This window comes from Moschus berezovskii, chromosome 14, assembly GCF_049115385.1.
Source record: "Moschus berezovskii isolate FMDL1 chromosome 14, NW_MosBer_1.0, whole genome shotgun sequence".
NCBI classification, from domain to species: domain Eukaryota; kingdom Metazoa; phylum Chordata; class Mammalia; order Artiodactyla; family Moschidae; genus Moschus; species Moschus berezovskii.
Window position 1 is genome coordinate 56,957,308 of NC_142473.1, and position 26,283 is coordinate 56,983,590.

General features: G+C 39.8%; 1 protein-coding gene across 1 annotated transcript in view; it reads left to right on the forward strand.

Annotated features, from left to right (window-relative positions):
• The window catches only part of PAAF1 (proteasomal ATPase associated factor 1), a 41,166-nt gene extending 18,347 nt beyond the window's left edge, over positions 1–22,819 (forward strand). The window contains exons 6-12 of the mRNA XM_055423650.2: positions 103–253; positions 6,220–6,414; positions 10,274–10,365; positions 11,714–11,829; positions 13,357–13,439; positions 19,207–19,289; positions 21,308–22,819. Of these exons, the coding sequence (XP_055279625.2) occupies positions 103–253; positions 6,220–6,414; positions 10,274–10,365; positions 11,714–11,829; positions 13,357–13,439; positions 19,207–19,289; positions 21,308–21,385 (798 nt within the window). The 3' untranslated portion in view covers positions 21,386–22,819. The remainder of the gene's footprint in view (positions 1–102; positions 254–6,219; positions 6,415–10,273; positions 10,366–11,713; positions 11,830–13,356; positions 13,440–19,206; positions 19,290–21,307) is intronic.
• The last annotated feature ends 3,464 nt before the right edge of the window (positions 22,820–26,283 follow it).

The window sequence follows — 26,283 nt, forward strand, 5'->3', positions numbered from 1 at the left end:
AGCATGTAGATGTATCATTTAAGGGACCAAGGATATGGGAGGTAAGAGGACATCAAGGGATGGACAGGAGAACTAGCATGGAATTCTCTTTTGTTTTTCCAGAGAGTATTGGAAGGACATGTGTTTGATGTGAATTGTTGCAGGTTTTTCCCATCAGGCCTTGTGGTTCTGAGTGGGGGAATGGATGCCCAGCTGAAGATATGGTCAGCTGAAGATGCTAGCTGTGTGGTGACCTTCAAAGGTCACAAAGGAGGTATGAAGAGTGATTTTTCCTAAAGGCTTCTGTAATTAGATCCCCAGAAATGAAGCACCAAAAAGATAGAATCTAGTTATTCACAAAAACAGAAATAATTTATCTAATTGGCTAGTTGGTATTTTCCCCAGGGATTAAAAATTCCTTTCCTACCCAGTTTTGTTATTGCTATCTAGAACTAACTGCCCTACATAGATAGTTGTTTTCCGCAATTGATAAGATAAAAAAAACCACCACAGGAGATCATCTGCTTTGTGCAGGGAAAAAAGAAAGGTGTGCCCACTGGTTTTTGTTAGTCCTTTGGCTGAGTTGAAATTAAAGCTGGGTTGCAAATGGCTGCCTCACCAGATATGAGTCAGACCTTGGTCCTAACCTGCTGATATCAGATTGTAGAGATAGAGTGAGAACATCTTCCCTCTTTAAATGATTGGTTGGTTTGTTGGGAAAAAAAGATATTTAGACATTTTATCCTTAATTAGGAATATTTTTTTAAAAAGTGATTAATATGTCATTCTAATTTTTACGGGTTTGGATATTTTTGAAACTGTAAAAACATCCTCAAGTAATTTCTTACCTTGATCCCTCCTTTGGGACCATAAGACACATCATCTACATCACCCATTTGAGAATTTGTTGTATATCACTCTATACTTATGGTATTTAATCCAGTGTTTTTGCCTTGTGTATCTGACTATATTATAAATAACTTGTGTGTTGATTTTTTAAGTTTTAATATTTTTCTTCATAATGGTTTGTCAGATTACATATAGATCATCTAGCAAACACATATGTTAACCTTGGCAAATAAATGAATTTTCTTCTTAGACTCAAGTACATGGGTGTGGAGAGGGAATGGAAGGGATGTTTAGAGCTTTGGCCAAAGAACTGACAGGTCTGAAGCATCAAAGTGGCCTGTACAGTTGGGGAGTCTAGAGGAACACTGAGGGATTCACCTCAAATCTGGCCACCTTGAAGATGTGAGGCACGGGGCAACTTTCCAGTGAAACAAGGCATGGCCCTGCATGTTGAACTTAGCAAGATGTATATTCAGTATCAGTGCACGCTCAACTTCAGAATACCTTTGGATTACTGCAGTTATGGACTGTGCCCTCCATATGAATCCTAAGTCTCCCAGTTTTCCTTAAGAATCCTTACATGTCTCTCTGAGTGAACTATACAGAGTGTTCACTGATCTAAATGAAGCTTTTATTCGTATAATTGTTCCATTATTTTAAGAGAAAAGTTTTGGGGTGGGGGCTTCTCCAGAGTATAACAACACTGACTCTTCTTCCTTGAGAGGTTTTTTTTTTTTTTGTAATTAGATTGAACAGAAATAAACTTTTAGGGGAAATAGCATAAATTTGTCAGATCCAGGCTAATGTCTGTCAGGTCTTGAATACTCCTTTTGAGTTAGTTCTGTTTAGCTGACTGGTTTGGGGTTGCTCATTCTTAAAAAGGGCTTCCCTCATAGCTCAGTTGGTAAAGAATCTGCCTGCAATTCAGGAGACCCGGGTTCGATTCCTGGGTTGGGAAGATCCCCTGGAGAAGGAAATGGCAACCCACTCCAGTATTCTTGCCTGGAGAATCCCATGGACAGAGGAGGCTGGCAGGCTATAGTCCATGGAGTAGCAAAGAGTGGGACACAACTTAGCGACTGAACAAACCACTACCCCCAGTTCTTAAAAAGTATGGAGCCGAAATCAAGATTAGTCTCCAGTAACTTAGCAGCATGTGTGTCATTGTCTTTACCCAGTTGACTTCCAGATTGCTCTGTGTGACTCCTTTTCTACAGTCTTTCTATTTCTGAGATTACCATGTAAAAAACAGAGTAAAGAATTATTACCTGCATTTGTGATCTTTAGTAGTTTCACAGCTGGTGATTAAATAAGAAAAGCAGAAGATAGTATCAAAAGTGAACATGGTCTTTTATTGCCTAGGTAAGTTTGGCAAGCAAGATATGAAAGGAAGACTTGACTGAACATCACCTGATGCTTACTGCAAGAATCATTAGGACACTAATAGAGCAGCTTTGTATAGAGATCTGCTATAAAGGATAATCTTTTGTTAGCTTAAATCCCTGGCTTGTTTATTACTTCTAGTAAATGGAAACATGGTAGTAAGGGAGGCAGTATAGTAGAGTGGTTAAGCTTAGGATTTGGAGACATACAAATCTTGGTTTAAATCTTAATTTTCCACTTGACAACCTGTGAAGCCTTTTAAAGTTGCTTAACTTTTCTGAGTCTTTATTTCCTCATCTGTAAAATGGGGATAGTAGTATTAAAAGAGATGGTGCATATGAGCGATTTAGCATAGTCCCTGGTATAAGATAAATGCACAGTGAATATTATTATTGTTGTTCATTAAAAATGTAACACTGCACTTTAAACTCTGCCAGGCAAGTTGAACCTTGTGATGTTGTAACATGCTTGTCAATTGTGAAAAGCAGAAACTTATTTCTAATAGAAGAATAGACATTTTTGATCTTAGTTGTTATGTAATTGGTCTTTTCTAATACTTTTAGATACATATTTTATATTTAATTAAGGGATTAGTGTGTTCATTATTTAATTAACAAGCAGAGGTAAGATTTTTGTGTGTTTCTAAATTTTTCTAATGAAAAAATAAACTAAGAGTAGTGTTCTGTTTGTAATGTATGAATTTACTAAGTAGCTCTAAAGTGTACTTTAATCAGTTTGAAGTTTTTTACTTGCCCAGCCCATTTAATTAAGGTTGCTGAATTTGGATATATATATTCATAATCTTAACTTTTTGTAGTAAGCACCAGATCTTTCATAATGTTTGAAAATATTGAGAAAAAATGAAGTGCCATTTCAGTTGATTGTTTGAGGTTTTTTGCTTACAAATGTAGGAAAGATACTTACATTTTAGAAACCAAGTTACATTTTCAGCACTTGGGCCATTCTTTTCAAACTCTAATATACTTTCTCTGAAATAGGATATGCTGCCTCCAAGTAATAGAAGATGCTTCAAGACTCATTATTTTCTGAGAACTGAATTGATTAAACTTGTTAGAAACCTGTATAGAAAGATGAAATTTGCTCTGTTTTTTACTAATATTTATTCAGGCATAGTTTAATCTTATTCTTATTTCCCAGACTTTGGTTAGGATGTTTTATGTCAATCAGCTGAATCTTTTCTTGAATGCAATTTTTTTTCTTCTTGGTTTATATGTTGAAGACTCTGTTTGGTTTGATTAACTAAAGCCTTGGCAGCTCTGTTACGTCGTTATGTATGGCTACTCCTCCTACAAAGACATTCCTACTCCTTTTACAGCTTTTTCTTAAAGTCATTCCTCACAGATTCCTGCTCCTATAAGGCTTCTCTTTCTTTTATTCTTCCCACCTAAGAGTGAAGAGACTCACACTAGATGCCTCTATGTTGTGAGTGACATTTTATTAGAGAGGGGGTGATAGTTTTCCATTCTACTTTTCATAAAAAGGGAAGACTTTCAACCTCTTTATTGAGTATTAGTTGAAATTTGTACACAGTTAATACCATTCACAGCTCCCTAGCCACAGTAGCATCCTCCTTGGGTACATATTTTTCATAACTATTTGTTCTTTAAAGTTTGTATCACTTCCATGGGACTCAGTATTTTTAAATAGTGGTTGGAACTTTCCAATAAGGATATAAATAAATCTTTGATTTCTTGGTAAGAGCTGAAGGCCCTTCCTTATGTTCCTATTGGTGATTCTCCATGATTCTTAAAAAGATTAAAATCCTTTTCTAGCTAGAATGCTGTGTTGTGGAAATAGACCGGAAAGGTGACTTACAAAGTATGTTATAAGTAAGAACTGTAAAATAGCAATAAGACATGTTGCCTCCTTCAATCTACTTCTGAGGGAAAGGCTACTTTTGAAAGCTTAACTATTTGGCCCTTGTCCAGGTGATATATAATTATGAGGATTACATTTTATTTTTTCGATAACTATAACCAGCTACATAAGTTGTATTTAATTTTTATTTTAAATTGGATATATTTGGTAACTTACCCTGTGACTTAAGTCCTACCTGAGTTGTCTCTAATCATATTTTCTCAAACAGCCCCCAGATTGGCTACTTTTTCAATTTGTGGCATTTTTTATAAATACATCTTTTTCTGAAAAAGGCTTTCAGAGTAAAATTTTCAGTAGGACTTGAGGCCTTTTGTTAACTGCATGGGTCATGCATCTCTTGTGCCTTATGTTGAGTTTTTGTCAAGGTTTGTATATATGAAGTCATCTCATCTTGAGAGAAATAGGAACAAGCCAAAGAGCATGTGTTTATTACTTCAGTAACCTTTGGTCAGGTACTCATCACTCAGCCTGCAAGTGTTTATTGGGCACCTGTAATAGGATAATTACATGGGTTTTAATAAAGTGAGTACTAGCCCTGCCTGTATCACCGTAGGGTCGGATTCCCTTTCTACTCTGCAGTCCTGTGTTACCACACATATGTCTCTGAATTGTAGCTCTTTATGTCCATGACTGTCTCTACCTTTTTATGCTGTGTGCTCCTGAGGCCAGGCATCATAGCAAATAGATAACAGGCAACAAGGGCTTCGAAAATTATAAAATCTGTGGACATTTTGGATCTTATAACACTCTGGATCTTGTTTGATCTTTTTTAGCAGGTAGTCCCCTGTCGCGGTATGATGCAAGGGCCCAGGAGGTGTATATACTCAGCTTCCTGCTGGGTTCCTCTAATAACACTGCTTTGGCAAAAGTGGAGCACTGGCTCACACTATCTCTTTCCAAACAGGTGAGGTAGAAGCTCAGCTTCCCCTTGACTGTGCTGATGCCTTCCTGGTGAAAGTGGGGCACCAACTTGCATCACCTTAACTTTACACCACTTCCTTGCCTCCCTGTGGGCCTATAAACTCTGTTCCCTGCGGACTGACACCAAGGGAGGGGTTGGGCATAGTGGAGTGTTACTTCCTGCTCCCTCGGGAAAGATTACCTCTTTCCCCCATGGGTGAGAGTAGAGGCTCAGTTCCCCACTGACAGTACCCTGTTGGACCTGCTCAGCCTCGTTGGTGGGGAAAATTGGAGTTCTGTCTCCTTCTTTGTGGGATTGGGATAGAAGATCTCTCCCTGTTCAGCCCCAGTGAAACTTTAAGCGGGGGAGGTAGCAATTTTTCTTTTGCTTTTTGGGGAAGATGGATATTGCCAAAATGTTTTCTATTCTGTTAGGCCACCCTTTTCTCAATCTTCTGCCTAGAAGCAACAGACTTTCCTTGGAGTTGTTTGTTTTTTGCTATTATTTTTAATTTGTGACTTAAAAAAAAAATCAGTTCTATGTTAGAGGCTTCAGCAGTGTCCTGTCTAGGATATATGGGAGGCAGTAAGGAAATGCAGGGAAACTCATTTCCCTGTTGTTCTTCAAATCCTGAGGTCCCCAGGTGAACTGCCTTCTTCCTACATCTTTCAACCTGCCTGAGCTTGCTTGTTGTCTTATGTCCAGGTTTTTTCAGTTTTAAGGGAAGGACCTGGGAGGAATGGAGCTATTTGATCTTGGCCAGATGAGAAGTCACATCCTTTTTTATGAAGAGGAGACTAACCCTTTTAGTTACTCCTCAGTGGAATCTGCAGGAGCTTTTAAGACAGTAATTTTCATTCTGAACTGCCTAAAATGACTTCTTAACTTTTGTTTTTAAAAAACATGTTTTAAAGCCAAAAAAAAAACCCCTCAAAAACCCTGGAAAACCACAGCTCTAGGACATGCCACTAAAAATTAAATCCAAAGCTCCTTTTTCCATGTCTGTTTCTCATAGCTAGTCTTTGAAACAGGGACTCTGTTCTGTTTATTTCTGTTTTTCTGGCACTTGAAAGTGCCTAGCATGTAGTACATATCCAGTACTCATTTGTAAAGAAATAGTCATTTATGCAGATCCATGCATGTACTCTGCCCTTTAGTTCCTTTACTATCTACTCCTTCTTATGGTCTTTTATTTTTTCTCTCGCCAGGTATCCTGGATACAGCCATTGTTGATCGGGGGAAGAATGTGGTATCTGGTTCTCGTGATGGGACAGCACGACTTTGGGATTGTGGGCGCTCAGCCTGCCTGGGAGTCATTGCAGACTGTGGTTCTTCCATCAATGGAGTGGCTGTGGGTGCTGCTGACAACTCGATAAACCTCGGCTCCCCTGAGCAGATGCCCAGTGAGTTGATGACAGTATATGAATTTGTTTCTTTAGATTCCTCCAGTGTTTGCCTTAGTTTCTCCTTTTCTTCCTCCTCCTTTCCTGCTCTGTAGGTATTTCTGTTTTCATCATAAGACTAATATATATTGCACATCTACTACGTTTGTGTTGCTTTGAATTTACAAAGGAAGTATATGTCATAGTTACTACATTTGAGTAAGTACAGTTTAATTTAGCAGTTGAGGCTAATCCCTGTAAAACAGAGAGCAATGCAGTTTTAGCTAAAATAATGATTCACTGAATGCAAATATAGTAAGTTTTGTTTTTTTTTTTCAAGAAGAGAGTGTTTTAGGTTAGTATAGATGAGAAAGGAGTCACAAAAGAAGTTGACTTGAACCTTGCAGGATGGATTCAAGTTGAACTGGGAAAGATGGGAGAATGGGACCTAAGGCAGGGGTAGAGGTAGTCAGTTCACATTAAAAAACAGTATGAAGGTAAAATTATCCGTTGGGTAGAGGTATGCTTGCCTGGGCCAGAAGTTGTTATAAGCTTCGTAGAGGGAAATATGTGAGTAGAAGGATAGTTCTGGTGAGTCAGAATGATAGAGATCTTGATAAGGCAACTTGTGTTCTTTTCTTATTTTCCTGTGATTATAACATATTTGCTTCTCTGATGGAAACAGAGGACTGTTTTTCTCCCAGTATCTCTGCCTCTAGAGCAGTTCAGTTCAGTCGCTCAGTCGTGTCCGACTCTTTGCAACCCCATGAATCACAGCACGCCAGGCCTCCCTGTCCATCACCAACTCGCGGAGTTCACTGAAGCTCATGTCCATCAAGTTGGTGATGCCATCCAGCCATCTCATCCTCTGTCGTCCCCTTCTCCTCCTGCCCCCAATCCCTCCCAGCATCAGGGTCTTTTCCAGTGAGTCAACTCTTCACATGAGGTGGCCAAAGTATTGGAGTTTCAGCTTTAGCATCAGTCCTTCCAATGAACACCCAGGACTGATCTCCTTTAGAATGGACTGGTTGGATCTCATTGCAGTCCAAGGGACTCTCAAGAGTCTTCTCCAACACCACAGTTCAAAAGCATCAATTCTAGAACAGTTCAGTTCAGTTCAGTTCAGTCGCTCAGTCGTGTCTGACTCTGCGACCCCATGAATCACAGCACGCCAGGCCTCCCTGTCCACATAAAATTGAACAGAAAGTACAGAGTTCTAGTATACCCTCTGCCCCCACAAATGCATACCCTCCCTTGATATTGGCATCCCCCACAGAGTGGTAAATTTGTTATGTTGATAGACCTATACTGATACATCATTAACACTCAAAGTTCAAGGTTGACATTTCGATTCACTCTTGATGTTGTATATTCTGTGGGTTTGAACAAATGTACAGTGTCATGTATCTGTCATTATAGTATCATGCATAAATTTCACTATCTGAAAAATTGTCTTTGCTCTACCAATTTGTTCCTTTCTTTCCTATAACCCTTGGCAACCACTGATATTTTTACTGTCTTCATGATGTTGCCTTTTCCAGAATTTTGAAATCATAAACTATGTAGCCTTTTCAGATTGGCTTCTTTCACTTAGTAGTATGCGTTTAAGGTTCCTCTGGGTCTTTTTGTGCCTTGATAGCTCATTTCTTTTAAACATTGAACAGTATTTTAAGCATTGAACAGTATTCCATTGTCTGAATGTACCTCAGTTTATTCATACATTCATCTACTGAAGGACATCTTAGTTGTTTCCAAGTTTGGGCAATTATGAATAAAACTGCTCTAAGTATTCCTCTGTATATTTGGGTTAATTTTGCCCATCATTATAGACGGTATTCTCATTCTCTTAAACTTCCCATATAGATGCACCATGGTCCAAGAACCAAAACGGTTATGATTACTAGCCTGGCCCCTCTTTGGTAATTAATGGATTGTGAAAGGAAATCCAAGATACAGGAACTGAATAGCCATGGGATGTGCGTGTGCTAAGTTGCTTCAGTTGTGTCTGACTCTTTGCCACCCTGTGGGCTGTAGCCCACCAGGCTCCTCTGGCCAAGGGATTCTCCAGGCAAGAATACTGGAATGGGTTGCCATTTCCTTCTCCAGGGGAGATTCCTGATCCAGGGGTTGAACCTGTGTCTCTGTGTCTCGTGCATTGGCAGGCAGGTTCTTTACCACTAGCGCCACAACGGATTAATAGGAAATGTCTGTTCCCCAAAGTGTGATGCATGTGCAGCTAGTGGTAAACAAGATCATTTCAGGCAGTACTCATTTTTAAGTTAAATATTAATACACACACATCTCACTTCAAACCTAAGATTTCACAGATATTACTTAAAATAAGGTTGAGTTTTTAAAAATCAGTTGGTTTAAAGTAATTTAAACGAAGGTATTCTTGTTTTCTGTTTCCTCACTTTCTACTTATTCTTCAGCCTGTCCTAGGTGGGTTTGTGCCCCAGCTACTTAACTGGCAGCAGCTCTTGTCAAGGTCACCGGCGACTCTATGTTGTGTAATCCAGTGTTACTTCTCTGTGGTTATCTTTCCAAATTCTCAATAGGTTGCAGCATAGTACACTCTTCTTTTCAGGACACTGTTCTTTCTTGGCTTCTGTAATACCACACGACACTGCTTTTCTTTATGGCTCATTGGCTACTGCTTCTTAGTCTCCTTTTGTATGTTTCCTTTTTTCTACTGTTAAATATGGAGGGCACTCAGCCCTGCAGTTACTCTCTTAGGTGATCTTATCATTTCCATGACTTTCAATATTGTATTTAAGCTGGTGATTTCCAAAAATATATGTAAAGCATAGATCTTTTACTTACATTTTAGACTCTATTTAAATGTCTAATAGACAGCTTGAACTTATTGTATGGAGCATTTGATTCTTTCCAAGCCAAAATCTGTTTTATCCCATCTCAGTTAATGATACCACCATCTCCTTGCTTAAACCCAAAGCCTAAGAGTCATTGAAGATCCACCGCCACCTTTCCTCTTGTCCCACGTCAGCAAAGTCTGTCATCTCTGCCTTCAGAATGTTTCTTATTTTTCCACCTCACCCTCTCCCTCCAGGTCTCTCTTCTTCCTGCCAGCATCCTGATTCAGTCTGCCGTTACCTGTTGCCTGCTCTGTTCTGTAATCCATTCTCATAGGAATCATCACGCTCATTTAGAAAACATAAGTTCAGGGCTTCCCTGGTGGCTCAGTGGTGAAGAATCCACCTGCCAGTGCAGGAGACACAGGTTTGATCCCTGGTCCGGGAAGATCCCACATGCCGTGGGACAACTAAGCCCATGCACAACTATTGAGCCTGTGCTCCACCACAAGACAAGCCACTGCAGTGTGAAGCCCACGTACCGCAACTAGATGGTGGCCCTGCTTGCCAAAACTAGAGAAAAAGCCCACACAGCAACAAAGACCCAGCACAGCCAAAAATAAATAAAATTACTTTTTAGAAAAGGTAAATTGAGCTGTATCACTCTCCTGTGTCCCTCCTCTCCTCCAGCAGCCTCCTTTTATATTGTTACATATGTTTGGCCTTACTTTTTTAGCATTGTACTCTGTACATTGTTCCAAGTATGGTATCTTTCCGTATTACAAAGGACTTGATAATCATAATATTTTTAAATTGGGTTTATTGAGGTATATTTTACATATAGTAAAAGTCACTTTTTTTAAATCACACAGTTCTGTTTTGATAAATATGTACAGTCATATAAACAATACCAGTGTCAAGATATAGAACATAATAAATGTTTTTTAAAACAATTAAGTGAATGACTAGCAGAGTAATTCAGTAAACAGCTGTCAATAGCTATGCTTTCTGAGTACTGCCAGCTGATCATCCTAGCCCATTATTGACATAGCTTATCTGTCATGCAGGTGAACGAGAGGTTGGAACAGAGTCGAAAATGCTGCTGTTGGCTCGAGAAGATAAGAAACTTCAGTGCTTGGGACTGCAGAGCAGGCAGCCGGCAAGTGGTTCCTCTAAGACCTTTGAACACTGGGGCAACCTGGGTCACGCTGATTCTTGGAAAGCTGTTTCGAAAACATTTCTGATTTCTCTGTATATTCACCTTTTGCGGAAGCTGCATGTGTGAAAGGCAGTACAGTATAGTAATTGAGAGCATGTGGTATGGGATAAGGGCAACATTTAAATTCTAGCTCTTCCTAATGGCTATGACATTGGACTCATTACTTAACCTCTCTGAGCCTGTTTCCTCATCACTAAACTTGTCATAGTAGGACTTATACGTAGGGCTATGTGATAATATTAAATGACCTACTGCTTTGTGACCTTTATTAAGTCACTTTCCCACAGGCCCTTAGTGTGCTACATGTAAAATGATGAGGTTCTATAGATTTTCTTCCTCCTCTAAGGTAATGTGGAGATTTTTTTAGTAAAGGTCTTATGCATTCAGGGCTCTCAATTAATTAGTGACAAGAATGCCTCTTATAGAAGAATGGGGTTTTCTTCCTTCATTTCCTGAGATTTTGCCACGCAGGCTATGTTCTTAATTAAACTTGGAGTTCCTTGAGATTAGATTGATTAAATTTCTTTCCAGTTGCTGTCATCATCACCCAGACAACATTAATGATTTGGTTTGGCCACAGACTTTGTATTTTCATTTCATCTCATTACTTCGTTGTGCTGGTGATGTTTCCATTTTCAAAGTTTATTCTGGGAGCATCGCTATTTTTGATCATACTGCCTTTGCACTCTGAATTTCCATGCTGGCTTTTACTTCCAAAGGGAAGTCAGAGGGTTTTGTTTGTTTTGTTTGTTTCTTTTTTTTTTAGAACATTCAAACTTTACTCTTTGAACTAATAGTAAGAAATAAAAATCTAATAGTTTTTTATTTTCTTAAGTACATGGGTAAATTGTGATTTCTTAAATTGCCACATTAAGTATGTTTCTTTACCTTCAAAAGATTGTCCCCAGTGTCTTGAAGCAAAACTTAAATGTGTGAATTGCAAGTGTTTAGCAAATGGAAGGTTGTGCTGAAAACAGGGAAAGAATGATTTTTGGTGTTGAGGATCCCATGAGTCAATGTGTTGAGGGGAAATAGTGTGAAAACTGCTGCCTTAGACTATGATATTATATAACCTGCCTAAGTCCTCAGCCAGCCTCAGGTTCCTGAAATCCTGGGAGTGCTTCCCCCTCAGTTGTTGGTGAATACTTAGTTTAGATCAGGAGTTCTTAAAAGGAGAAGAAAGAAATTCTATACTAAAAATAGTGAAATTCTTCTTTTCTTGGTGCCTGTTTATTCCTGGAAACAAATGAACCTTTAAACAGCATCTTTGTCTCCTACTTGTTCCCAGCTGTTCCTCTTTATTGGCTCAGATTCCTTCAACTGCTGTACTTTTCTCTCTGGCTTCTTGCTATTGGCTGGGACACAGGATGGAAACATTTATCAGCTGGATGTAAGGAGTCCAAGGTGAGTCACCATTCATTTGCATGATACAGGTCTTCTGCAGAGTGGAAATTTTTATTGGCTTTCACAGTGATTTAATCTGGCATATAGATGGCTGTTGAATCAAGGGTATATTTTTCCATTTATAAAGGCTTTCCAGTGTGAATTGTCAGATTGTTCTTATTATTCCTGGAATCACATTGAAAGGTAATTTGATTCATACTGTCATGATTGCTTTGTAAATTAAGCTTAAATAATGAACTAACATCTCAAAATAATTGTATAAAACCTTTTAGTAATTTTCTTCATGGTATTACATCTGGGTTGGGCTGAAATTGATCATTTATAGTTCAAGTAAGCCAGCTCTGATTCTTTATTTGGCTGTGATCATAACCTATCTTATACAGGCTTTATCCTGGTCTTACAAATATCCAAAAAGAATCCATAACCTGTTTGTCCCAGGACTTAACATTTTCTACTGTCACTTTCCTCTTTCTGCTTCCTTCCTTTGTTCAACTGATACTTATTGAATGGCTCCCGTAGGCATTAGGCTTTGTTCAGGGCACCATACAACAGAAATAAAAGATAAAGGCTCTGCCTTTGAGGCATTTGGAGTCTAATAATAAAGATGGACAAGTAAAAGATTGTTAGGACAGTGTGATCAGTGATCTCAAGAATTTGAGGAAGCACCGAGAAAGAGAGAAAAAAAAGTGAGACTGCTCTGAGGAAATGCAGCTTTAATCGATCTTGTCTAGCAGAAAGTTACCAAGTAAAGAAAAGAAAGACCTGCCTTAGGTAGAATAGCATATAGAGAGGCATGAAGGCATGTGAAAGTATGGCTCTGTAAGGTATCTCTGAAGTAGTTTGACAGGACAAATATATACCCTGCCAGTGGAGTAGTGATGAGAAGTGATGCCAGACAGGAAAACTGGAATTTGCTTAGAAAGGACTTATATACCATCCCAAGCAGTTTATTCCAAGAGCAGTGAAAAAATTTCGACTAAAGAGTGACTAGCATATACCTTTTCTTCCATAATTTAAGTTACTTTATTTTTGTACTTGTTTTTGCTTCCATAGAGATAGGGAATCTGATCATTGTTATAAAATCTCATAACTATAAAAATTATAAAATCATCAATTATAAAAATTTATTCGCATCTTTCTGTTTGATTTTACAGAGTCCTAACAATGTTAATATATCACAGCTGACTTAATTCTGTCTATAAAGAGATTAACATATTGTTAACATTGTTATCTTAAACCCTTGTCAGACTTCCCCTAAAAACTGGAAATATCAGTGGTTACTTAGTTTATTCAGCTCATTAACATATTTAGAGACATGTTTAGATTCCCTCCAAGGTGGTTTTGAATGGACTACTTTGATCCACCATCTAAGTAAGGATCTTGCCAGGAAAAAAACCATGTGAATGTTTAACCTCTGTCCACATTTGTCCAGTGTGCTGTTCCGCAGTTAGTACTGTAGGTTGAATGTAGTCAAGTATTGCTTTTTAAGGGAAACAGTAAAATCGCTGTATTTATTCTATATCCTAGGACTCCAGTACAAGTCATCCACAGATCAGGAGCACCAGTTATGTCTCTGCTGAGTTTCAGAGATGGATTCATTGCGAGCCAAGGTGGGTCCAGGGGCCAATTGAGGGAGGTGGTTCTATATCATTTAGTGAAGCACAGGTTTAATTCCTGGTCTGTGGCAGGGCTAGGGGCATCATCCTCCATGATTCTTTGGCATATTGTGCTTTTTCACATAACGTTTAACACCCTAATTGTAATTATCTGTGTCCTTTCCAATCTAAGCTCCTTGAGTGACTGTGCCTCATCATGTTGCCCCCATTTTAGTTCAGTGTTCACCATGTAACTGGTGCTCAATAAACATTGTCAGAATAAATATACTGGCTCTTATTACAAATTACTGAGAATTCAGTTAACAAATCAGTTGCAGTCTCTGCTCTAAAGGAGCTCATTGTAAGGCAGACAGACATGTGGACATGTGCTTGAATACAGTTTGATAAGTACTGCAGCAGAATACTGTATGGGAATGTGGGCAACAGCTAACTTGAGTGGTAGGAGTATTGCAGCCATGTCTTTGTGGACTTGTTTGCTTGTTTTAGTTGCTAAGTTGTGTCTGACTCTTTGTGACTCCATGGACTGTAGCCCGCCAGGCTCCTCTGTTCATGGGATTTCCCAGGCAAGAATACTGGAATGAGTTGCCATTTCCTACCCCAGGGGATCTTTCTCACCTAGGGATTGAACCACATCTCCTATATTGGCAAGCAGGTTCTTTACCACTGAGCGACCTGGGAAGCTCCTTCATGGACTAAGCAACATGTAATCCAGTGACTATTTTGCCAACTGGAGATATAAAAATGCACATTGACAGCCAAAGCTGTAGTGTGTTCAAAGTCATTGATGAGTGAAAGAGGGCAAAAAGAAGGGATCTGTCCTTTATTAGGTGCCTACCTACCATGCAGTAGGTACTGTGTTTGATTCTTTACAAAGACAGTCTGGGTAGAATGAGTACCTTGTTGTAAGCAGTACAGAATATTTGGAATGGAGTTTGGGAGTGGGGTTGGGAGAAATGCATGGAAGAAGGTGTCCATTAAGGGACACTGAATCCTCAAAGGAATGATTTAGGTGAGGAGGACTGGCCTATAGGCCTGGAGGGACCATCTTACCTTAGTACTTCAGTGTATCAGTTAGGATGTTTTTGGCTGTTAGTAGCAGAAGACTCAACTGAAAATGGCTTCAGTAATTCAGAAAATGTAGTACTTCATTTACAAGACATCCAGATTTATGGTGGCTCCAGATTATATTAATTTAGTGATTTGAAAACAAATTCAGTGGAGAAACTAAGAAAAATTGACAGCTAACTCAGTGTGGTATCCTGGATTGTATCCAGGATGTTTAAAGACTGGTAAAATCCAAAAAAGTATTGAGTTAAAAAAATAAATGAAAGCTTTAAGAAGAAGAGAAGAAATAAAATCAAGAACGCAGCTTCTCTCTGTTTTTTGGCACTCTCCTCCTCAGCATACTGGCTTTTGTCCTCAGGCTTATTCCCTCAAGGTTACAGTGCAGGATAGCTGCAGCAAATCTTATCTTCACATAACATGCATATTGTTATCCTTTTTAAGAATGAGAAACATTTCCTCAGGAGCAACCCGGCTGACTTACTAATCTCCTACGTCATTGATCAGAATTATGTAATATATGCCATGCTCAGAAGACCTAAATAGACATTTCTCCAAAGAAGATATACAGATGGCCTACAGGCACATGAAAAGATGCTCAGCAATGCCAGCATTAGAGAAATGCAAATCAAACCCACAGTGAAGAGTCACTTCACACCAGTCAGAAAGTCTACAAAGAATAAATGCTGGAGAGGGTGTTTAGAAAACGGAACCCTCCTACACTGTTAGTGGGAATCTAAATTGGTACAGCAACCATGGAAAACAGTGTGATGGTTCTTTAAAAAACTGAAAATAGAGTTGCCATATGATCCAGCAATCCTACTTACTCCTGGGCATATATATAGAAAAGACAAAAGCTCTAGTTTTTGTCTAGGGCACTCTAGTGCCCCCATGTTCATAACAGCAATATGTGTAATAGCCAAGATGTAAAAACAACCCAAGTGTCCATCAGCAGGTGACTTGCTTAAGAAGATGTGGTGTTGGACGTCCTTGGTGGCCCAGTGGATAGGAAAACACAGGTTTGATCTCTGATCTGGGAAGATTGCACATGCTCCAGAGCAGCTAAGCCCATGTGCCCCAACTTCTGAGCCTGTGCTCTTGACTCCATGTGCCACACTACTGAGCCTGCATGCTGCAAACACTGAAGCCCCCATGCCTAGAACTTGTGCTCCATGACAAGAAAAACCACCGCAGTGAGAAGCCTCAGCACTGCAATGAAGAGTAGCCCCACTCACTGTAATTCAAGAAAGCCTGCATGCAGCAGTGAAGACCTAGTGAATAGGTCTTCATTTATTATTTGTTAATTTATGTTTATATAAAAATGGCAGTTGTGTATGGTTTAATCTAATCATCCTATGATCTTTGGTGAACCAGTTCACTTTTCTAAGTCTCTACTTAGAGATAAAATACGTACTTGACATAAAGTAAATATTCTGTGAGTGATAGTTTCTTCTTACTCTTCTTGTAACTAACCCTTGCCCTTGTGAAGTGAAAGTTGCTCAGTCGTGTCCGACTCTTTGCCACCCCAGGGACTCTACAGTCTGGGCTAGAATACTGGAGTGGGTAACCATTCCCATCTCCAGGGGATCTTCCCAACTCAGGGATGGAATCCAGATCTCCTGCATTGCAGGTGGATTCTTTACCAACTGAGCTATCAGGAAAGCTTTGCTCATTACCCTGGCCCTGCTGCTGCTGCTGCTGCTGCTGCGTCACTTCAGTCATGTCCGACTCTGTGTGACCCCATAGACGGAAGCCCACTAGGCTCCCCCATCCCTGGGATTCTCCAGGCAAGAACACTGGAGTGGGTTGCCATTTCCTTCTCCAATGTGTGAAAGTGAAAAGTGAAAGTGAAGTCGCTCAGTCGTGTCTGACCCTTAGCGACCCCACGGACTGCAGCCTACCAGGCTCCTCCATCCATGGGATTTTCTAGGCAATAGTACTGGAGTGGCTTGCCATTGCCTTCTCCGAACCCTGGCCCTATGCCCTCCTAAAAGAGTGTTTCTGATCATCATGATCCAGTGGCGGAGCACACACTCACCAAAATTAGAATTATGGTATAGGGAAAGATATGTGGAAGTGTCAGAGCAATAATAAGTGTTACAAGAGGTCAATGGGAGAAAGGGTTTACTATATGGGTTGGTTAGAGATGGCTTCCTAGACAGAATGGGAATGAAGCTTGGGCTTATCAAGTAGGTTGCAGTGTGGAAACTTGAATGCAGAGGAAGAGCTATAGTAATTGTACTTTCTTACCTCCCTATACCTCTAAAATATAAGGATTCTTTTTTGGAAAAGATTATTTGTAATAATGAGAATGCAGGAAAGAAGATCTTCTGTATACTGCTGGGTACAGTCAGTTCAGTCGCTCAGTCATGTCCAACTCTGTGACCCCATGAACCGCAGCATGCCAGGTTTCCCTGTCCATCACCAACTCCTGGAGTCCACCCAAACCCATGTCCATCGAGTTGATGATGCCATCCAACCATCTCATCCTCTGTCGTCCCCCTCTCCTCCTGCCCTCAATCTTTCCCACCATCAGGGTCTTTTCAAATGAGTCAGCTCTCTGCATCAGGTGGCCAAAGTATTGGAGTTTCAGCTTCAACATCAGTCCTTCAAATGAATACCTGGGCCCGATTTCCTTTAGGATGGACTGGTTCGATCTCCCTTGCAGTCCAAGGGACTCTAAAGAGTCTTCTCCAACATCACAGTTCAAAAGCATCAATTCTTCGGCGCTTAGCTTTCTTTATAGTCCAACTCTCACATCCATACATGACCAACGGAAAAACCATAGCCTTGACTAGACGGATCTTTGTTGGCAAAGTAATGTCTCTGCTTTTTAATATGCTGTCTGGATTGGTCATAGCTTTCCTTCCAAGGAGTAAGCGTCTTGATTTCATGGCTGCAGTCACCATCTTCAGTGATTTTGGAGCCCAGAAAAATAAAGTCAGCCACTGTTTCCCCATCTATCTGCCATGAAATGATGGGACCGGATGCCATGATCTTCATTTTCTGAATGTTGAGCTTTAAGCCAACTTTTTCATTCTCCTCTTTCACTTTCATCAAGAGACTCTTTAGTTCTTCTTCACTTTCTGCCATAACGGTGGTGTCATCTGCATATCTGAGGTTATTGATATTTCTCCCGGCAATCTTGATTCAGGCTTGTGCTTCCTCCAGCCCAGCGTTTCTCATGACATACTCTGCATATAAGTTAAATAAGCAGGGTGACAATATACAGCCTTGATGTACTCCTTTTCCTTTTCCTATTTGGAACCAGTCTGTTGTTCCACGTCCAGTTCTAACTGTTGCTTCCTGACCTGCATACAGGTTTCTCAAGAGGCAGGTCAGGTGGTCTGGTATGCCCATCTCTTTCAGAATTTTCCAGTATAGATTGATTAACAGATAAAATTTATTAACTTATATATAATTTTGGAAAGCAGTTTTTCAAGTTTTAAATGTTTGAAATGGTAATTAATGTCTTTTGATTCTTTTCTAGAGTTCTATACAAAGTCATAGTATTAATATAGAAAAAACTTTATGCATAAAAATATTCTTCTACTCCAATACTTTGGCCACCTGGTGCGGAGTGCTGACTCATTTGAAAAGACCCTGATGCTGGGAATGATTGAAGGCGGGAGGAGAAGGGGACGACAGAGGATGAGATGGTTGGATGGCATCACCAACTCAATGGACATGAGTTTGAGTAAACTCCGGGAGTTGGTGATGGACAGGGAGGTCTGGTGTGCTGCAGTCCATGGGGCCCCAAAGAATTAGCTACGACTGAGCTACTGAACTGAACTGAACTGAAGAGAGAAAAATGAAAGGGGAATGTGCTCTCAACCATATAAAAGAAAAATTTATACAGAAAAGGTTAGAAAAATACACTAAACTGTGAATAGTATTTATCTTTGAGTGGTAAATATGAATGATTTTTTAAACTTCTGTTCATTTTTCTTTTTAATTTTTTTGGATACCATGCCATTCAGCACTCAGGATCTTAGTTCCCTGACCAGGGATTGAACCCACATCCCCTGCATTGGCAGATTCTTAACCAGTGGACCACCAAGGAAGTCCCTGGGAGCATAGTTAAAGAAAGCATTTATATAGGGAAATTCCCTGTTAACATCATTGTTTAGGATAAGTTTGCAAATACTTGTATAAGCCTGTAGTTGCTTGTTCTGTGCTCTTGGCAGTTATTGCTAATCAAAGACAACTCTTCCCACTGAGCTTGCACTTGGCCTTCAAATCCTTTTGAGCCCAGCCTTTTAGGGAGTCATTGTAGGACCTCATATCTGGCCCACCATGAGTCCTGTCTGCCACTCTGGGTCTTAAGACAATTTTCTTTAGGCTAGTAAAGCTGAAACTGCAATACTTTGGCCACCTCATGCGACGAGTTGACTCACTGGAAAAGACTCTGATGCTGGGAAAGGTTGGGGGCGGGAGGAGAAGGGGACAACCGAGAGTGAGATGGCTGGATGGCATCACCGACTCTGTGGACATGAGTTTGAGTGAACTCCGGGATTTGGTGATGGACAGGGAGGCCTGGCGTGCTGTGATTCATGGGGTCGCGGAGAGTCGGACACGACTGAGCGACTGAACTGAACTGAACTGAACTGAGTGATGTACAGAAATAAATTAAAATATTGAGAGTAACTTTGCATGCAACTTTCTCTTTAGTTATCTAAGTTTTCTTTCTGTCTTTTAGGTGATGGAAGCTGTTTCATTGTCCAGCAAGACTTAGACTATGTGATTGAGCTCACTGGGGCTGACTGTGACCCTGTGTACAAGGTACAGACCCGAGACAAAACCAGGCCTGGGTGATTTTCACCTGGGAACCAGGGCTTTGGTGGGAACTGAATCCAGAAACTTTGTGATTACTAGGGGTAATACAATACTTAGGAGTGGGACAGAAAGAAATAATGAGTCAGAGTGTCTTCATCATTTACTGGCTCTGGAAAGTGAAAAAGTCACTTTACTTCCTCAGTCTGTCTGTTTATCTATAAAATGAGGATAACAGTGAAATAACGCATATGAAAACTCTAATCTGTAAATATTAGCTTTTATTGTTGTTGTTATAAGTTTAAGACTGATTTGATTAGACTGTGGTGTTGGAGAAGACTCTTGAGAGTCCCTTGGACTGTAAGGAAATCCAACCAGTCCATCCTAAAGGAAATCAGTCCTGAATATTCATTGGAAGGACTGATGTTGAATCTGAAACTCCAATACTTTGGCCACCTGGTGCGGAGTGCTGACTCATTTGAAAAGACCCTGATGCTGGGAAAGATTGAAGGCGGGAGGAGAAGGGGACGACAGAGGATGAGATGGTTGGATGGCATCACCCACTCAATGGACATGAGTTTGAGTAAACTCCGGGAGTTGGTGATGGACAGGGAGGTCTGGTGTGCTGCAGTCCATGGGGCCCCAAAGAATTAGCTACGACTGAGCTACTGAACTGAACTGAAGAGAGAAAAATGAAAGGGGAAATAATATTTGTTGACCAGATATTGTTCTAGCTGTTTTACATATCAGATTTAATAGTTGTTATAATACCTTGAGGTATAGATATTATTACTCCTATTATTTTCTTATATTTAAATAAAATTTATAATTTATGCACATGTATAAAAATTCAAACTGTGCAGACTTAAAAGTATGCTTTAAGACTTTTGGTTCCACTGTTTCCTAAAGTAACTAGCATTAATAGTTTGTCGTGTATCTTTTAAGACTGTTTTTGGAGAATTTGTACTTAGACCTTTGTTTATGTAGTTATATAAATAATATAGTTTTATCTTTATATATAATTGGAATCATTCTGTTTTGTATTGCTGTATGACTTGGGTTATTTTACTTAACATTTTAGAGCTCTTTCCAGACAAATGCTTATAGATATACTTCATTTAAAAAAATTCCTGCATAGTGTTCTAAATTGTGAATTAACACATCATTTTCATTTTATAAATGAAGAAACGGGACCAAAGGGGTTGAGAAAGCTGCCCTAGATCACGCAGCTACATATTGGCACACCTGTGATTAAAGCTAACTCCAGAATTCATGCTGTTTGCGTTAAATTAATGGTTCTTAATCTCCTTTGTCTGAGACTGCTTGGAGAATTTGATGAAATCATCAGGAAAAAAAGGCACATATTGAGAACTTCTTTGCATATGATTTTATGAGGTTCGGGGATACCCAGGCCTTCCTTTTTTTTCTTTCCTCCCCCCAAGGCTTCCAAGTATAATTTAATAACAGATGTAAGGGACCAACTTAATTTTAGCTGCACCCCCTCTTTATTCCTAAGCTCTGTCAAAGGCGATTTTAGGGTTTAATGTGACACCGCCCTCTTCTGGAGGAGGCAGTGTTGTTGTCAGTCCTTAAGTCGAGTCTGACTCTTTATGACCCCATTGACTGTAGAACCCATGGATTGTAGCATACCAGGCTCCTCTGTTCACCACCATCTCCCGGAGTTTGCTCAAACTCAAGTCCGTAGAATTGGTGATGCTGTCTAACCATCTCATCCTCTGCCACTCCCTTCTACCCAGGCTTTTCTGTGGGCCTCTGCTCTAAGCCATGCACAGCACTAGGGCGTTTTCTCTCCAATTGGCCACATAGTTTCTCTGTTCTGTACTCATGAGCTCCCTTGATTCTGGTCAGCTAATTTTTAAATATATAACATGGATATAATTCTTGTCTTTGGAGTCAGTAAATCTTCTCAGACTCCCTTCTACTAGTAGGGGTCAATGACAAGACTTATGTTTTGGAAGTGGAAGAATCCCAGGCTTCCTTTGAGCTGTGAACTCTTTGTGTTCCAGGTAGCCACATGGGAGAAGCAGATCTACACATGTTGTCGAGATGGTCTTGTCCGACGCTATCAGCTCTCAGACCTCTGACCCCTTGGGAAGAGGAGTCCCAGTCAATGAAAAAGATTGACTCTGATCAACAGTGAGCAGAAACATCATCAGGGACCACGGAAGGACCATGAGTGACCTTTGTTGTATTGGGTACCCTTTGGAAACAATAGAAAATCAGCTGCTTTGGCCCATGTGGAGCTGTCATTCCATGACAAGACCCATTTTGAACTGAGTAAGAAGCTCACATGTGCTTGCTGCATTTGTCCCAACTTTTCCCTTAAACTTAGCCCAGCAACATAGGGCAAGGAAATGGATGCTTATAGTGTGATTCCACACCGATTGTGTTCAGTGTTTACAAGGACTGGAGGACTAAAACCTGTTCTCTGGAGGAAATCAAGAGAATATGGAGGAGTCTGAATTTGAGAAACTTTGTTAAATATTCTTGCTGTAGCAAAATGTCAGTCACGGTGATGGGATTCCTTTCTCAGGCACTTCCTATCAGCCTGGCTATAGGGAAGGTAGCAGTAGCAGTAAGTATCCCATGTGCAACCTGGGAAAGATTCTTATACAGGAAGGGTAGTAACCACCATCCCAGTTTTCCTCAGATTAAGGGGTTTTCTGCTACATGGGACTTTCTGTCCAGGGCAAACTGATATGATTGGTCAGCCTTTATACAGGTGATGAAGTTGAATCATCATTGTAAAGGTGACAGCTGTCAAAGTGTGATTCTTAGAATAGCTGTATCAGATCACCCAGGAACTTGTTAGAAATTATGGGAACTGCCTCCCCTTTTCAGACTTAAATCAGAAATCCTGTGAATGGGTCCCACAATCAGTATTTTAATGATTTCCAGGTGATTCTAATTCCTGCTAAAATATGAGAGACAAAAAGAGATAGTGAAGGGCAATTCAGTCATAGATGGAACTCAGTGCTCATGGATGAGGCTGAAGAGGTTGACAGGGTCCAAATAGTGAAGGGGCTTAAATGCCAGGTAAGGAGCTTGAGCTTCACTTGGTTGGCATTGGGGAATCACAGAACACTTTTTTAAGCAAGGGTACGACGTGGTCACTTCTTTTTTTCCCTAAACATAAAAATGGAATCATAATTATATGTATTCCATGGTTTATTTTCACTTAGTATCTCTGAGTTCTTTCCATCTCAGTACAGTTGGACTTTCCTCATTCTTTTTAATAAAAAGTGTAGATTTCCTTGGCAGTCCAATGGTTAAGACTCTGCATGTCTGCTGCAAGGGGGCATGGGTTTGTTCCCTGGTTGGGGAAATAAGATCCTGCATACTGCACCAGTGCAACCAAAGAAAGAAAAAAAAAAGACTGCTAGTGAAACTCAAAGAGATCTAGTGGTAGCCAAGGGTCATAGAGAGTAGGAACTTGAACACAGTTGAACTTTAAATTCTATATTTTCCTTCTGGTTGCTTTTACCTAAACCAAATTGAAAATAAAATATTGTAATTCATTGAATATCTACTGGATATCTACTCTGTTCTAGTTACTGTATTTAGATACTTAATCCTCATAACACTCTTAAAAAGAAAATGGTATTATTCCTGTTTAAAGGATAAAGAAATTGAGGCTCAAGAAATGAAGTACCAGAGCCTTGATTTGGACCTTTCTCAGTGTGTCTGCAAGGCCTGTGCTCCTTCCACTACACCGTGTGGTCACGAAACCTGAGACTAGAGCAGTTTCATTCATGGAATGACTTGTGATAGGGTCAGATAGACTCGAGGACATATTCCAGAGCTCAGAAACATTGAAAGCTAGGAGGTCTGGGGGAACCTCTAAGAAGTCAGATTAACAAAACAGGAGGAGGAAGGTTTTTGACTGAGTTCACACAGCAAGTGTGTCTCTTGAGTTCCCATTCGAGAACTCATTCTTGTTTATTACCGTCACATTCACGAACCCCTTTTCACAGGTCTCCAGAGTTGACATCCTGATTGTGATGGATGCAATGACTCTTGATAGCTGTTCTGAAATCCAAACCCAAACAGAAGGAGCAAAGGCTAGCTTTCAGGTACCCCAGGCTTTATTTACTGTGAATGGAGTCATCCCCAGTTTGCAGCAGGGTTTTTTTCTTTTGGGTCAAGGAGTGCATTCTGGGTGAGGAAGTATTGACAACCCCCATCTGGAACACTGCAGGCCCAGGGGAGCTCTGTGCTTAGACTTTGTTTCTTGGTTTTCAGATGCCCCCTTGTGACTTCCTGTGAAAAGTACCACTGTTTCGCAGACCTGAAAAACTGGCAGTGGCAGTGGCTATTGAGTGTATACTGTGTGCCAGGCACAGTCCTCACAATAGCCTTGTAAAGTTTTATTTTTCTTGAACAGATCTCTTTGTGGATATATTTTAAATATACTTTTTATTTTGAAATAATTTCAAACTAGCAGATAAGCTATAGAATAGTTCAAAGGATTGCAGTATATCCCCACACAGATCTCCCAGATGTTAACTTTTTATTATGTTTGCTTTATCACCCTCTCACTCCCTCTTTATATATATATTTTAACACAGGTTATATATGCTATATATATATTTTCTGAATCACTTTAATACACAAATGTTGTGTCCTGTCAGCTTTCAGTCCTTCAGTATGCATTTGTTGAAATCAGGCACACTCCTGTATAACCACAGTACATCTATCAAAACAAGGAAACCCCATTAATCCTATACTACCATCCAATTTGCTGACCCCATTCAAATTTTGCTGGTTTTCCCAACAGTGTCCTTTATAATCACTCTTTCCTTTGTGGTCCAGGGTCTAATCCGGGATCATACGTTGTGTTTATTTGGCTTCTGTCTGGAGTACTTCCTCAGTTTTTCCTTTTATAACCCTGATATTTTTGGAACATAGGCCACTATGGGTTTGTCTGATGTTTCCTCATGATTAGATTCAGGTTATATAGTTGGGCAGGAATATTCCCAGAGTAATTCTCCATCCTAAGAGCATGATATTGGGAGCCAGGCAATGTTGATTTGTCTCTCTACTGGTGATGTTAACTTTTTTTTTTCCCTTTGGAGATATAATTCACAAACCAAAAAATGCACCCTTTTAAATTACACAGTTTGGTGGGTTTTAGTATATTTATTTACAAGGTAGTGCGGCCATCACCACCAGTTCAGAACATTTCATCACCCCAGAAAGAAACCCCATATACTTCAACAGTCACTCCCCATGCTCCAGCCCTGGCAACCACTGATCAGCGGACTCTGTCTCTGTGGATGTGCCTATTCTGGATGTTTTATATAAATGGAATATATGTGACCTTTTGTGTCTGGCTTCTTAGCATAAAAATTTCAAGGTTCATCAATGTTGTATTGATAGCATGCATCAGTACTTCATTCTTTTAACCCACTAGTGATGGATAATTTTATGTGTTAACTTGACTGAGCCATGTTGCCCAGATATTTGGTCAAACATTCTGGATGTTTCTGTGTTTTCTGGGTGCTATTAACATTTAAGTCAGTGAACTTTGAGTAAAGCAGATTACCTTCCATAATATAAGGCCTCATCCAATCAGTTGAAGGCCCTAATAGAGAAAGACTGACTTCCACCAAGCAAGAAGGAATTCTGCCAGTGGATTGCCTTGGAATTGAACTGCAACTCTTCCCTGGGTCTCCTACTACACTGCAGACCTGTCCTGCAGATTTTGGACTCTTTAAGCCTCCATAATTGCATGAGTCAATTCCTTAAAATAAATCTCTCTATATGCATGCAAACATATCTTTTTGGCTCTGTTTCTCTGGAAAATCCTAATACACCAGTATGTGGATATACTACAGTGTTGTAATCCACTCATCCGATGATAGACATTTGGGTTGTTTACATTTTTTAGCTATTATGAATAGTGCTGCTGTGAACATACGTTTTTAGTTCTGTTGGGTATATACTTAACAGTGGGACTGCTTGGTCATATGGTAACTCTAGGTTTAATGTTTTGAGAAACTACCAACTATTTTCCAAAGTGGCTGCACCATTTTACATTCCCACCAGCATAAGGGTTCTAATTTTTTCATGTCCTTGCCAACTCTTGTTTTTGTCCATCCCTTTTATTTTAGTCAGATAATGTTAACTCAATTAAAATGGTATCTATGAGATTTCTCCACAGCAAAGTTAATACGTATTTGAGGGAGAGCTACTTTGAGACTATATAAATATCCTATTCCTCAACAATCTTGTATCAACTAGTTTTAGCATTCTTTAATGATTTCTGTCTGAATCAGTTATTCCTATGATAATTGCCAAATGGTGATTTTCTAATTCCATTATTCTCTTTACATTTATAATCAGCATTCTACTGTAAGGAAGAACTTTCCCTTCTCGCTGATTTATTTATTCATTCACTCACTCATTTGTCATAGATATATTATTATAAATAACTGATAGATTCATCTTTTATTCTATAGATTATAATCCATTGTTACTGTGATTTATTTTGATATTGAAATTGTCCCATTTGGGCCAGTGGAGGCTCCTCCAAGCTGTATCTTATGTCCTTTTAACATTTTTCCATCCTTCTTTGAGCTGTTGCACATTCTCTGGCCCCATAAGATAGTCAGGCCTCAACTTATGATTTCCCACTCCAGGCCTGGAGTCAGTCATTTGTCTCAATAGCCCTGGTTTCTTTTAGTGGAGAATTGTATTCAGAAATCAAGATCTGGGCAATAATATGCTCTTTACTCCTGGGATATTATTGCTTCTAGGCCCTGTCAGAAGATCGTCCATCATATATTAAAAATCATGAGTTCACACTGATGTCAACAATTCCAATCCAACTCCACCTTCTACATATATACCTCCTTTCTCCAACAATGAGAAGCTTGGCTCTCATAATTCTCAGTATATTCACTTATTTGCTCAATACCACTGTGAGTAACCAATTTTCCACCCACCCAGGTCATCTCTTTCCCTTTCACCACAGCCCTTG